This window comes from Macaca fascicularis, chromosome 7, assembly GCF_037993035.2.
Source record: "Macaca fascicularis isolate 582-1 chromosome 7, T2T-MFA8v1.1".
Classification (NCBI taxonomy): domain Eukaryota; kingdom Metazoa; phylum Chordata; class Mammalia; order Primates; family Cercopithecidae; genus Macaca; species Macaca fascicularis.
In genome coordinates, this window is record NC_088381.1 from 132,390,854 (window position 1) to 132,406,304 (window position 15,451).

The 15,451-nt window shown below is 40.9% G+C and overlaps 1 protein-coding gene across 1 annotated transcript in view; it reads left to right on the forward strand.

The window, feature by feature from the left end:
• Window positions 1-15,451, forward strand: part of PPP1R36 (protein phosphatase 1 regulatory subunit 36) — a 43,412-nt gene that overhangs the window by 20,358 nt on the left and 7,603 nt on the right. Inside the window, exons 7-8 of the mRNA XM_005561477.5 lie at window positions 14-112; window positions 6,424-6,558. Coding sequence (XP_005561534.1) covers window positions 14-112; window positions 6,424-6,558 — 234 coding nt within the window. The remainder of the gene's footprint in view (window positions 1-13; window positions 113-6,423; window positions 6,559-15,451) is intronic.

Below are 15,451 nucleotides of genomic sequence, written 5' to 3' on the forward strand. Positions count from 1 at the left end.
AATATCCCCATAGGAATAAGAATCTTGATAATTTCCTCATGGCATTATTGTACTACTTAGCTCGTTACTTGGAAAAAAACTCACTGGAAAAGAAACCCAAAAGCTATATGGTGTAAGTAAGATTTTATAGTGTGCTTTAGAGTTTTTTCACTGCCAGTATTAAAAGTAACTTTTGTCTAGGATAAAGAGATGATGGAAATTTTTAAATCTTTGGGATGTACTGAGACATTTTACATAGGAAGAGTGTGTCAGTTTTTAAAGCTCACTGGATAATTTATATGTGTATTCCAGTAACAAAATATTCCAACTGATACAGACTAGCACTGCACAATAATGAGATAATGAAAGCCATGTATGTAATTTAAAATTTCTGGTAAACATATCTTAAAAATGTAAAAAGATACATGTGAAATTAATTTTAATAGTGTCTTTTATTTAACCCAATGATGCAAAAAATATTATCATTGCAACAGAAGTTGATATTAGGAAGTTATTAATGAGATACGTTACTTTTTTGTAGTAAGTCTGGTATCTAGTTTATACCTATAATATATCTCAATTCATACTAGACACATTCTCAGTAGCCACATGTGGCTAGTGGCAGCCATCTTGAATGGTGCAGATATAGTTGTTGTTTGTGTGCTTTTTATGCTTACAAAGTTCTTGCTAAAGGGCTTGTAAGCATACAATTAAAAAACATCTAAGAATTAAAAAAATTCATAGATTTGGCCAAAGTGGCATTCCACATCACAGGAAAAAATCCAAGGTTTGTTAGGCTACTTATAAAGAATTTAAATGCTTTAGCTTTAGGCAGAAGTGGCACAGAGGTGTACACCAGGGCAAGAATCTGGGAACTCAGAGTACAGAGCAGAACAATGCCTCTCAGCCTTGGTGACCTTTTGCAAACCATGGAACTTTCCACGTGCCAGGCTGCCCTCCCCAGTAAGTGTGGAACCAACCCAGTGATTTAGCTGTTAGGAATGCTGGGTAGAGTAATTAACTTGTTGCTGCAGGATGTTTTCAAAACGCAAAACCCTGTATACAATCAAGCAGTTGGAAAAACATCTTATGGACGGAATAAATGTATCTGGATGGCAGTTTTGTAAAGAACCAAATAAATAATTTAAAAACTCTTGTTCCTGTAAAACCATCATAATATACAACATCAGTGTTATTTTGGGACTGTATTTCACAACAGGGCAGCCAGAGCATGAAATGTTTCTATGGTAGCAAGCAAAAGGGTTTAAAGCCAGCTATGGACTTAGAAGGTTTGAAGATTCTTACTATTTCCAAATAGAAACTTATTAGACATTTTTTGCACTTTGGCTTATATTTTTATGGTATTTCCTCTTCTGAGGCTTATTGCTAATCTAGCAAAAAGATTTGTTTAATTTCTTTTTTCTTTTTTTTTTTTTGAGATGGAGTCTCGCTCTGCCACCCAGGCTGGGGTGCAGTGGTGCAATCTTGGCTCATTGCAACCTCCACCTCCCAGGTTCAAGCGATTTTCCCAACTCAGCCTCCTGAGTAGCTGGGATTACAGGTGCCCACCACCACGCCCAGCTAATTTTTGTATTTTTAATAGAGATGGGGTTTCACCATGTTGGCCAGTCTGGTCTCGAACTCGTGACATCAGGTGATCTGCCTGCCCCAGCCTCCCAAAGTGCTAGGATTACAGGTGTGAGCCACCATGCCTGGCCTACTTTCTTAATTGATAAGAATAGATAATAAGACAGGTTTTCTAGTTAAAGATGCAAACAAACATATTAGAACACAGTGGTATAAGGCAGACTGTTCCTTAGAAGGAATCAGTTACTCAGATTGACAAAAACAAACCAATCAAAGCCTTAAAAGTATGAATTTTGGCCGGGCGCGGTGGCTCACGCCTGTAATCCCAACACTTTAGGAGGCTGAGGTGGGTGGATCACAAGGTCAGGAGTTCGAGACCAGCCTGACCAACATGGTGAAACCCCATCTCTACTAAAAATACAAAAATTAGCTGGACATGGTGGCACACGCCTATAATCCCAGCTGCTCAGGAGGCTGAGGCAAGAGAATTGCTTGAACCTGGGAGGCAGAGGTTGCAGTGAGCCGAGATGGCACCACTGCACTCCAGCCTGGTGGACAGAGCAAGACTCTGCCTTAAAAAAAAAAAAAGTATGGATTTTATGGTGTGATTCTAAAAATAAAAATTACAACTCTTTATTTTCAGGCTTCCTGTGGTCAGTTGGTTTACTTACTATAATAGAATTAAATGTTGATTGCATTGAGGTATCTGCACAGAAGAAAAAAATTGATTTCAAATACCAAGATAGAGCATAGGGATAGTAATAGCATTTAATTCACAGAGTTATTATACAGAAGTAGATGAGACAGTGTTTCTTAACCCAGTGCATGGCACTTGGGAAGAAAGCCTACAGCCATGAGAGGAAAGCAGAAAAGGGTGAAAATGGATGGCAAAGGTATATTTAGATGATGTCAGGTGATTAAAAGCCCTACTTCCGGAAGAAGTCTTATCTCTGTTTTACAAGTGAAGAAATTAAGGCTCACAGAGGTTAAATAGTGTGTTGGGGATTACATACTATACCTAGGAGATTACATTATAGTTCCTAGGTGGAACTGATGTTAGAACCCAGGTCTGTTTAACTCCAAGGCTTGTGCCTGAACCACTGCACAACATGCCCAGCACTTCCCACCAGTCAACTGCACTGTTTTCCAGAGTTTATCTGTCCATAATTAGAATTTTTAGCTTCTGAACAATTATGTATGTACTGTCTGTTTGTTTGAGACAGAGTATTGCTCAATCAACCAAGCTGGAGGGCAGTGGCACAATCTCGGCTCACTGCAACCTCCACCTCCTGGGTTCAAGTGGTTCTCCTGCCTCAGCCTCCTGAGTAGCTGACACTACAGGCATGTGCCACCATGCCTGGCTGATTTTTTATATTTTTGGTAGGGATAGGGTTTCACCATGTTGGCCAGGCTGACCTTGAACTCCCGACCTCAGGTCATCCACCCACGTCAGCCTCCCAAAGTGCTGGGATTATTGGCCTGAGCCACTGTGCCCAGCCTGTATGTACTTTTAAACATAATATCATATGTACTTTCAAGTTATTATAATCTTCATAATTATAATTTTTAATGGTAGCATAGTTTTCCATCAAGCCAATGTGTGCGCATTGACTTACCTACTAAGAGGCAGTATATTGTAGTGGTTAAGGGTAAAGATTTTGATGCCTGGGCTACATCTCGTGGGAGACTCACTCATAAGTTAGGTTAATAAGCATCAAGTCCTTAAACAATATCTGACTGTATTGCTGCTCCCTTTATCCTTCTGTATTAGTCTGTTCTCATGCTTCTAATAAAGACTACCCAAATGAGTAATTTATAAAGGAAAGAGGTTTAATGGACTCACAGTTCCACATGGCTGGGGAGACCTCATAATCATGGTGGAAGGCAAATGAGGAGCAATGGCACATCTTACATAGTGGCGGGCAAGAGAGCGTGCGCAGGGGAACGCCCGTTATAAAACCATCGGATCTCATGAGACTTATTCACTATCGTGAGAACAGTACGGGAAAGACCTGCCACCATGTTCAGTTACCTCCCATTGGGTCCCTCCCATGACACATGGGAATTATGGGAGCTACAATTTAAGATGAGATTTGGGTGGGGACATAGTCAAACCGTATCACCTTCTATTTTATATATTTTGGCAATTTCTAGTTTTTCTGATATATAAATAATGATTGCATTGAATGTCCTCATGCATAAAAATTTCCTCCTAATTTTGGATGATGTTTTTAAAAGAATAAATTTCCAGGAGAGATGATATTGGATCAAAATTTATGATAATTTCTATAGCTCTTGAAATTATTTTCAGTTTTTTTTCCCAAAGGATTATGCCAATTTTCTTTTACAAGCAATGCATAAGCATATCCATTTCAGCAAAATTTTGTCAGCATTATTGTTTGCATTTTTAAAGAATGTGCTTTAAAAATGAACCACTAACTGGGTTTGTATTTAAGGCAGTTTTACAAAATTAGATGAAAACAGTATGGGGGAATGGTTTCCAGACACAGAAATGTGGTGCAAGCAGGCCACCTCTGCCTGGAGTTTTGTATATAGGTTAGCTTCTCTTGAGTATTTTTTTTTTTCATAGCTTTTTCCTTTTTTTTCCATTTCAACACATCAGTCCTTTATGTATATGTGTATATGTGGTCTAGGGACCACTTGCCTTGGAATCATTTGGGAAGATTGTTTTAAATTTCCTGGGCTAGACCCAGACTCCTGAGCCAGAATCTTGGAGAGAGGATTGCACTGGGAATTTGTACTTTTAGCAAGTATCCCCAGTGATTCTTTCATAATTCATAGGTTTATTAAAACTTGAGAAGCATTGGCCTAAAAGCTTCAAGGCATTCCTTGGTGGTTGTAGTTTGATTTGGTTGTTTTCTACAGCAAAAGAAGAATATGAGCTACTGGCAGCTCTGGCAGAGTAGGGTGACCAGTGAGGGTGGGGCTGCTGAAGGAAACAGGCACAGGGGTGTGGCCACTGGGGTGCGTCTGGAGGGGTGTGTTTGGGTTATATGGCATTTGGGCACTTAACATTGGAGCTCTCTTTATTCCAGAAATCCATTTTATTCCAATGACTCATAAGCCTTTTCATCACATGTGATAACATTTTCTGCTTTGAAATGTCTATATTATCCTTAAATACACCCCCTTCCCCTCATGGCATATCTTCATGGAGTCAGTCTAATGGTTATATCAGAAGGGGCAGTCATTTGTCCCTGTTTAGAGTAAATATCATTTGGTGTCTAGTGACACCTCACTTTTCTTTTTTTTTTTTTTTTTTTCGAGACGGAGTCTTGTGCTGTCACCCAGGCTGGAGTGCAGTGGTCGGATCTTGGCTCACTGCAAGCTCCGCCTCCCGGGTTTACGCCATTCTCCTGCCTCAGCCTCCTTTCACCGTGTTAGCCAGGATGGTCTCGATCTCCTGACCTTGTGATCCGCCCGTCTCGGCCTCCCAAAGTGCTGGGATTACAGGCTTGAGCCACCGCGCCCGGCCGACACCTCACTTTTCAATAAGAGTACAACTCACTTTTCAGTAACAGTACGTTGGAATGTATCATCAGCAATATTGTTTCCTACTGTATTGTACAGCAGAAACTTAAAATCTGGCTTCAGACATGCTGTAACCTAAGAACAGTTTGTCTTTGAGAAAGTTCATTTGCAATTCAATTGGAACTGCGGCTGGTTTCACAGGGAAGCAGTGTTATTGTAATTGACGCCAAAGTTCCCAGAGTAGTAGTCCACAGATGCCTCCTTAGCAAACACAACTACACTCAGAACTGAGTGTCGGTGCTTGTTCACACGCTGAGCCCCAAGCTCAGTAATGACATAGAGAACACAGGGGACGCTGAGGTACATAGCCTTCACGGTTGTTTTAGGAAAATAGCAGGAAAGTAGGCTGCTAACTGCCTCAGCAACCAGTATAGATAATTTGTTAGTTGAGCTGTTCTGTATAAATTAGGACTACCTGCCTATAAAATTGGGGATACATAACATGAAGTATAATCTAATAAAAAAGCAAAAATAGGCAGGGCGTGGTGGTTCATGTCTGTACTCCCAGCTCTTTGGGAGGCCAAGGTGGATGGATCACTTGAGATCAGGAGTTTGAGACCAGCCTGGCCAACATGACGAAACCCCATCTCTACTAAAAATACAAAAATTAGCCGGGCATGGTGGCAGGCACGTGTAATCCCAGTTACTCGGGAGGCTGAGGCAGGATAATTCTTTGAACCGGGAGGTGGAGGTTGCAGTGAGCCAAGATCATGCCACTGCACTCCAGCTTGGGTGACACAGCAAGACTGTGTCTAAAAAAAAAAAAAAAAAAAAAAGCAAAAATACACCGTAAACTTGAGATGCTGATTCCATTGATTAAATACGAAGGGACTTTAAGGATTTTCCTATATCACTGCTTAAATAAAATAAACTCATTGGTAAGTGAAGTCTGTTGACTCACTTGTATTTCTTTCAAAATAGTTTATGGCTGGGCACACTGGCTCACACTGCCATCCCAACACTTTGGGAGGCCAAGGGGAGGATCACTTGAGTCCAGGAATTCAAGATCAACCTGGACAACATAGTGAGACCCTGCCTCTACACAAAATAAAAAAAGATTAGATAGGCATAGTGGCGTGCACCTATAGTCCCAGCTACTTAGCAGGTTGAGGCAGGAGGATTGCTTGAGCCCTGGAGGTTGAGGCTGCAATGAATTATGATAGCACCACTGCACTCCAGCCTAGGTAGCAGAGCAAGACCCTGTCTTAAAAGAAAAAAAAAGTTTATAATTCTGACTTTTTGCTAGTTAATATAGGCATTTATGAAAATTAACCCAAATTCTCTTTTTTTTGTTCCCCCCATCAGAGGCCTTGTAGAGAAAAAAGAAATGGAATTGGTTTTAAGTGAATTAGAAGCAGCACAGACGTACTTGGCGCAGAAGTACTGTATCCTTGTGCTGGGCTTGGCAATGCCGGATAAGCATCACATGTGCTGTGGAAAGTAAGCACACATTTTACACTTCATTAGATCATCACTCCATCATAGACCCACACCCTTAAGATGCTTACGTTTGGCTTTGGTTAACTTGAGAAAATGTTCCTTCTTCTGTTGTCCAGAGTAATTGGGCTCAGGTGAGAATCTGTCCCAAACCCTTGTAATGTCTCCTTTGAGAGAGCGAAGTGCATGTGGAAGAAATCTCAGAATGTCAGCTGATATTTTTAAAACTTTCCACTGCTTGAGATTGAATGACATGGTCTCTCAGTGAAATCTTGCTCTCAACCATGAAGGGCTCTTGCTGCCAGACTTGGCTCCCTTGGGCAGGAGGCCTTGTGGGGCTGGTAGTGCAGGGGGATTAGGTGTCTCCCTACCCTTTCACTGCTTATTTTGCAGCAGCAACAATTGTGAGTAGGAGCTGCCGAGGTGTGGATTCTAAGATGGTTCTTTGTGGGAAGATCATTTTTACCTTAGGATGACTATTTTACACCACTGTAATTAAAACTTAAAGAGGAGTCTCATCACAGGTTTGGGATCACAAGGTCGAAAACATCAACCCTTAACTCAGAATCTCCTTCTCTGAGTTTCACAACAGGCCCCAGATCTACACCATGTCAGCCAGAACAGCTTTTTTCCCCTATAGGAAAATAATTTTCCCCTCCATAGGAAAAGAACCTAGTATATGATGTGTCTCTTTCTACATTCTCCACATTTTCAAAGACCAGCTTTGTTAATGAGCATACTTACACAGTTGTTGGTATATACATTTTTGTATTCTGTATTTCTGGGGTACTTTCTCTTATTATTCTGATTATATGATTTCACTTACCACTTTGAATAGGATTCTGTTATGTAACATACATATTTGCTTAACCATTCTTTTTGTGTACATTTGCATAATTTTAGTTTTTGTGTGTTATAATATTTCTGCATTGAATAGCTTTATACAAACTGCTTTATTCATTTGGACTATTTCCTTGTGGCTTATTTTCCACAGTATATTTACCTAGAAGGCCACAAACAGTTTTGTAGCTCTTGATACATACTGCTAGATTGTTCTCTAAGAAGGTTAAGACATTTTGTATTACCATCAGCAGTACGTATATCTGGTTGCGTTGGATTTTATTACTTTAATATTTTTGACAGTTTAAAGGTGTATAAAAAGCTTAAAGATGTTTTATTTGACTGAGTATCTTTTTTTTTTTTTGACGAAGTCTCACTCTTGTCCCCCTAGTCTGTAGTGTAATGGCACGATCTTGGCTCACTGCAACCTCTGCCTCCTAGGTAGTAATTCTCCTGCCTCAGCCTCCTGAGTAGCTGGGATTACAGGTGCTGCTACCACGCCCAGCTAATTTTTGTATTTTTAGTAGAGATAGGGTTTCACCATGTTGGTCAGGCTGGTCTCGATCTCCTGACCTTAGGTGATCCTCCCACCTCGACCTTCCAAAGTGCTGGGATTGCAGGCGTGAACCACTGAGCCCGGCCTTGACTGAGTATCTTTTATGATGGTGGAGGCTGTGGTCTTTCTGTGTAAAATAATTTGCTGCCTGCCTGTTCATTTAGTTTTAACCATCTATTAAATGGAAACTGGGAATTTGTATTTTTTTTTTTTTTTGAGACAAGTCTTGCTCTGTGGCCCAGGCTAGAGCGTAGTGACAAGGTGTGATCTCAGCTCACTGCAACCTCTGCATTCCGGGCTCAGGTGATCCTCTCACCTCAGCCTCCTGAGTAGCTGGGGCTACAGATGTGCACCACCATGCCCAGCTAATTTTTCTATTTTTAGTAGAGATAGGGTTTCTCCATGTTGCCCAGGCTGGTTTCAAACTTCTGGGCTGAAGTGATCTGCCTGCCTTGGCCTCCCAAAGTGCAGGGATTACAGGCATGAGCCACTGTGCTCAGCTGAAAATTTGTATAATTTTAAAATATGTGTCCCATAGCAAGGATTGGTCATTTGTATTTCTAGTTTGTTGCTTTCTTTTTGGTATTTATGTTTTTACATATTAGGAAAATGTTTCACATTTTTATTTATTTGGATACATCTACCTTGTTTCTGATGCTACTCGAGAGTCATGCAAGTTCTTGCCATTCCTAGGTTAAACTATTTACCTTTCTTTCCTAGTTTTAAACAATAAGGTTTTAAAAAAATGTTGATCTTTGATCTATTTGAGATTTGTTACAACATATAAGAAGAGTTATGAATCTTAAGATATTTTGTCTTTACTAATATCCAACTTTCCAATACTTAGTGATTTTAGTCTCCACACTCTGTAACATTTCTTATTTATTAGGTGTTGAATTTTTCTAATATTTTAACCCAATTTGGGGAATTCCTATTGAGTTTTATTGATCAGTTTTTCTGTTATAAATACAGGACTATATGGCTGATATTTTTCTTTGATTTATTCAACTCACGTTGAGTGCCTGTTATGTGGTAGTTATGGTGCCAAGTGCTAGGGTGCAAAGAACATACAGTCTTCAAGGAGTGTGTACAGTCTAATGGAGGAGTCATCAAGTAAGGAAAGCAAAGATTGCTGGTCAGTATAATAGCGGCATAGACAGATAATGGGCACCCGTAGCAGGAGAGTGAGGGGTGTCCCTTAGGGACACTTGACTGAGGAGCATAGGCGGAAGCCAGGCAGGAAAGGGTGTGACTTAACATCTGATAACAAGAGTCACTCCTCTTTCCTTTGGCAATGTTCTATCTGGCCATTTTGCCTATTTGAGATAAGTTGCTAGTTTGTCCTAAAGATAAATTCCTTAAACTAGAATTCCTGAGTCAAATACTATGCACATTTAAATGTGATATATCATGTGTAAATTTTAAGAGTCTTATTCAAGAACACATGTTGCTGTGACAAAAGATAAATGGAAAAACATAATTTGAGGTCCCTTTTTTGGGTTAGTCTTGGTAATTGAAAATGCTTCATGAAATTCTGTGTTTATATTTTGCTGTTCTTACCCTATTTTTCCAGTTTATTTTTTCTTATTACCCAACTCTTACTAAAAGTTTTGCTTAATCCGTGTTTTAATGTCTTTCATTTGAGCATCAATTTCTACCCTCCCATATAATTAACTTTACAAATATGAGATGTGGTTGCAATTTTTTTTTCTTTTTTCACTTTTTCTGGATGTTCCAATCTTTTCTGCCTACCTACGAAAAGAAAAGGCAGGACAGAGACTGTATGTGGCTAATTCAGTCTTTATTTTTTTCTTTTTTTTTTCAGATGGAGTCTCGCTCCATCGCCCAGCCTGAAGTACAGTGGCACTATCTCTGCTCACTGCAACCTCTGCCTCCTGGGTTCAAGCAATTCTCCTGACAGCCTCCCGAGTAGCTAGGATTACAGGCACACACCAACAAGCCTGGCTAATTTTTGTATTTTTAGTAGAGATGGGGTTTCATCATATTGGTCAGGCTGGTCTCAAACTCCTGACCGCAGGTGATCCACCCACCTCAGCCTCCCAAAGTGCTGGGATTACAGGCATGAGCCACGGCACTTGGCCCTAATTCATTCTTTAGTTGGGTAGATTTTTTTCCAAGTTACCTAGGGTCTGAGGGGCACAGGCATATATTCTCTAATTTCTTCTTGGCTATTCATAAGGAGCTATATTAGTTTATAAAGTTAAAAAACAGATATACATATGAAGTTTCTCTCGGCTGGAACTTGATATTTATTGATGTTTGCATCGATATACTTTCAGTTCAGGCTCACTTTCTTTGTGTTTTGGTTGTTTCTTGGCATTGTTGGCCATTTCTCTTCTTTCACACCCCTGTTTCTATAGTGGTAGATGTCCTCGGTCCACTTCCGAGGCCCACCATCTGTGTGATTCGATTCACCATGTGTGTGTGATTTTTCATGACTTGGGAATACACTCTTAATGTGTATCCCTGACAACACCCGTTCTTTATTCTACTACATCCGTTCTGCAGCTTTCAAGTTTTTGCTGCTGCAGTTCTTTTATGGAGTTGACAAGTTTGGTTCTGCTTTCCAGCATGGGACCATGAAAATGTGGCACTCAGGGAGTGTAACTGAGCAGTGGCCCCAGCTGTTGCGCCTGAATCCACCACCAGGTCTGCACTGAGGCCACATGTTTTAGCCTGTTTGGGTTGCTATAGCCAAGTACCATAGACAGGGTGGCTTATAAACAACAGAAATATCTTTCTCACAGTTCTACAGGCTGCAGGTCTAAGATCAGTATACCAGCATGGTCAGGCTCTGGTGAGGGCCCTCTTCTAGGTTGCAGACTGCCAGCTTCTCATTGTATCCTCAACATGGCAGAAAGAAGATGACAGAGCTTTCTGGGGTCTCTTTTCTAGAACACTAATTCATATATAAGGGCTCTATGTTCATGACTTAATTACTTCCAAAGGCCTCACATCCTGATACCATCACACTGGGAGTTAGGATTTCAACATACGAATTTCGGGAGAACACAAACATTCAGCCCATTGCACCATGCTTCCCATAGGCTGCCTCCTGCCAGTGTCTGAGTGCAGCAGGCCCATTCCTCACCGTTGCAGGAGTCCTCTGACTGACAGCTTCAGCTCGAGGACTCCCCTTTGGCCTGGTCAAAACTTTCCTAGAGCTTTGCCACTGTCTGAGTTCCTTCCTACCCAGACCCTCCTGCCTTTCTTCTCTCACAGGGTCAGACATGCCTTGAGGTGTGACGGCGCTCCTTGCCTTCTCCAGTTCTCTCATTTTCTGTCACCATCGTTTCCTCCAATAAATCTCATGTCTAGTCCTGTCTTGGTGTCTGCTTCTGATAACATATCCAACATCATAGCATTTTTAAGCTTTGCTGCCATGATTACTTTTTTTTTTTTTTTTTTGAGACAGAGTCTTGCTCTGTCGCCCAGGCTGGAGTGCAGTGGCGTAATCTCAGCTCACTGCAAACTCCCCTTCCTGGGTTCACGCCATTCTCCTGCCTCAGCCTCTCAAATAGCTGGGACTACAGGCGCCCGCCCCCATGCCCTAATTTTTTGTATTTTTAGTAGAGATGGAGTTTCACCATGTTAGCCAGGATGGTCTCTATCTCCTGACCTCGTGATCCGCCTGCCTTAACCTCCCAAAGTGTTGGGATTACAGGCGTGAGCCACCACGACTGGACTTTTTTTTTTTTTTTTTTTTTTGAGACAGAGTTTCACTCTTGTTGCCCAGGCTGGAGTGCAATGGTGCAATCCTGGCTCACTGCAACCTCTGCCACCACGCCTGGCTGATTTTTTGTATTTAGTAGAGACGGGGTTTCACCGTGTTAGTCAGGCTGGTCTTGAACTCCTGACCTCAGCTGATCCACCCGCCTCGGCCTCCCAAAGTGCTGGGATTACAGGTATTTCATCACCGCGCTTTTTGTGTCTTTTAAAAGTACAGTCAGTCCTCGTCTTTTATGCATTCAGCTTTCTACAGCCTGTTATTCTTTCTTACAGTAATGTTCCTAAACCAATGTTTTTCAAAGTATAAGTTACAACACATTAATGGATCTCAAAATCAATTTAGTAAGTCTTGAAGAGAATAGACTAGAACTTTAAAAATCAGAGTACATCATAAAAAGTAAAAGTAAGTATTGTTTTAGGAGACTTTTGTTTCAGTGTGTATTGGGGACTCTATTAAATATATTTCTTTCTGTGGGTTACAGTAAAAAATAAAAACCACAATGAGATACTATTTCACACCAGTCAGAATGGCCGTTATTAAAAAGTCAAAAAATAACAGATGCTGGCAAGGTTGCAGAAAAAAGGGAACCCTTATACACTGTTGGTGGGAGTGTAAATGAGTTCAACCACTGTGGAAAGCAGTATGGCAATTCCTCAAGAGCTAAAAGCAGAACTACCATTCGACCCAGCATTCCCATTACTGGGTATATACCCAGAGGAATGTAAAGCATTCTGCCATAAAGACATATGCATGCGAATGTTCATTGCAGCACTGTTCACAATAGCAAATACATGGAATCAATGGAATCAACCTAAATGCCCAACAATGACACACTGGATAAATAAAAGGTGGTATGTTTACACCTTGGAATATTCTGCAGCTATAAAAAAGAATGAGATCATGCCTTCTGTGGGAACATGGATAGAGCTGGAGGCTATTATCCTTAGCAAACTAGCACAGGAGAGGAAAATCAAATACTGCATGTTCTCATTTATTTATAAGTGGGAGCTAAATGATAAGAACTTATGAACACAAAGAAAGAAGCAACAGATACTGGGGTCTACTTAAGGTGAGAAGGGTAGGAGGAGGGAGAGGAGCAGAAAAGATAAGTAGTGTGTACTGAGCTTAATACCCGAGTGATGTGATAATATGTACAACAATCCCCCGTGACTCGTGTTTATCTATGTAACAAGACTTCACATGTACCCCCAAACCTAAAATTAAAAGAAAAAAGAAACCCAAAAGGACAAGAGCATATATAAAATAATGGAATTGTTACATTTAATATCTCTGATGAGTGAGGTATAGTAGTAGATATAACATAGAGATACTTAGAAGTTGGGGATGTTTCAGCATCAAAAATACCTTTCTGTGATCCAAAAACAGGAAGCTTTTGCCGGTGTCTAGGGCTGTTGGTGGAGGTTTAGCTTGCTGTAGACTTCATTGTTTACAAAGAAGTAGTGTTTTCTCTTGACAAAGTTTTTAAGAAAAGCATTATGATAAAATTACAGTTATCTTTATAGTTTCCTACTCAATCATTTACAACATCACTATTGACACTGATTTCTTTTGTCTTTAAAGTGTCACTTCTAGTTAGAAAACTAGGATTTAAGGTTAAAAAACCTGCTCTTGGGCTGGGCACGGTGACTCACTCCTGTAATCCCGGCACTTTGGGAGGCCGAGGCAGGCAGATCACGAGGTCAGGAGATCGAGACCATCCTGGCTAACGTGGTGAAGCCCAGTCTCTACTGAAAATACAAAAAATTAGCCGGGCGTGGTGGCGTGCGCCAGTAGTCCTAGCTACTCAGGAAGCTAAGGCAGGAGAATGGTGTGAACCTGGGAGGCGGAACTTGCAGTGAGCCGAGATCACGCCACTGCACTCCAGCCTGGGGGACAGAGTGAGACTCCATCTCAAACAAACAAACAAACAAACAAAACAAAAACCTGCTCTTAAGAAATGATTTTAGCCAGGCACAGTGGCTCATGCCTGTAATCCCAGCACTTTGGGAGCCTGAGGCAGGAAAATCACTGGAGCCCAGGAGTTCAAGACCAGCCCAGGCAACACAGTGAGACCCTCTCTCCAGAAAAAAAATTTAAAAATTAGCTGGGCATGGTGGTGCATGCCTGTATTTCCAGCCACCTGGGAGGCTGAGGTGGGAGAACTGCTTGAGCCAGGGAGCTTGAGGCTGCAATGTGTCGTGATCGTGCTGTTGCACTCTAGCTTGGGTGACCGAACAACACCCTGCCTCAAAAAAAAATTTTTTTTTAAATTTCTCATACTTAAGGTTTAATCTTTAAAAACACATATACATTGCAAACTAATGTTGGGATAAAAAGCAAACTATAAACAATTATACCATAATTAGAGAATTTATAATATTTTTTAGTTCTCGGCATAATTGTACCACTGAAGTAATTGTACTTTTTCCAAGGCAATTTTTATATAAACCTTTAAAGGAACGCATATGTTTGAAAGTAGGTGATGGCCTCTGTTTAGCACTAGCTCATTTCCAGATGGTGCTGGTCATTTTTCCACTGTGTGCGACATAACCCATGTTTCCTCTGCCTGCTGGATAGCACTTTATAGAAGAATGAGCGTAGATCTCACCACCCACATAACAAATTCCATACAGGTCAGACGCTGAACAAAGGACATAGAAGACAGACTGGAACAGGTTTTTGCCATGATTCAGAAGTTTATATTGTTCTTTTGGTGGCTTTTATGTAGGAGGAGATGAGGACAATGTTTTTGCCAGTTATGGTGATTAACTCATTTTAACATTTCACTTCTTTCTGATTTCAGTAAGCTAATATTTGCATGTGTGTTTTCTGATTTTTCTCTCTCAGATATGTGTTACCGAAGTGAACTGGGGTCTGCTTGCCTGATGCAGTCAGGTGAAACATCCACACCATGGTTTGTAATATCAGGAGAAAGGAGAGCATTTATTTGCAGGTCGCCAAGCAAGTAGAATCAGGCAGCTCTCGCTTAAGACCTGACCTCTCTGATGGCTTGCAAGCAAGGGTTTTTAAAGGCAGGAGTAAATTTTAGGAAAGCAGAAGTTACAGGCAAAATTGTAAATCAGTACATGGAGGTTAGATATTGGTTTGGACTAAAAAGGCAGGATATTTTGAAGCGGGGCCTTACAGGTCATAAGCAGATTCAAAGATTTTCTGATTTGGTTAAGGTAGAGCAGCTTTGTTTAAAAAACCTGGGGTCTGTAGGAAGATGTGTTAGGTCTGGCTCGTGGACATGACTTCTTCTAGGCCTCTCAGGAAGAACTTTAGAACAATGAATGCAGTCAGAGTTCAGTCCTCAATCTCCTCTTATCTGAGGTCTACATGCCAGTGGACCCATTTGGTGGGGGTCTGAGTTTCTAAAAAACAACCAGGGACGTATGTTAAAATGTTATTTTTACTTTATATAGAGAACCAAACATCTTGTGACTCGAACTTCCTTGGCTGTCTTTTAAGCTACTGTTACCTTCTTGCTTATCAAGTTGCTCATTTACTTCTCAGAGCTAGCTAGGTGCCTGGAATTTCCCTTAAAGGAACTCAAGGCTTTCCTTTATTTCCATGTTTGGGGGTGGGGGTGGGGTGGCAGGTCCCTAAGTGTAGGGGGGTTGGTCCCTGTTTTGTCTCATATGCACACTTAATATTGGACTACAACACGTTATGCTATTTATCTCTAGGATTAAAGATTTTAGTAGAACCAGCAGTTTGGGTGCTGTTAATTTAGTGCTTTCATGTCT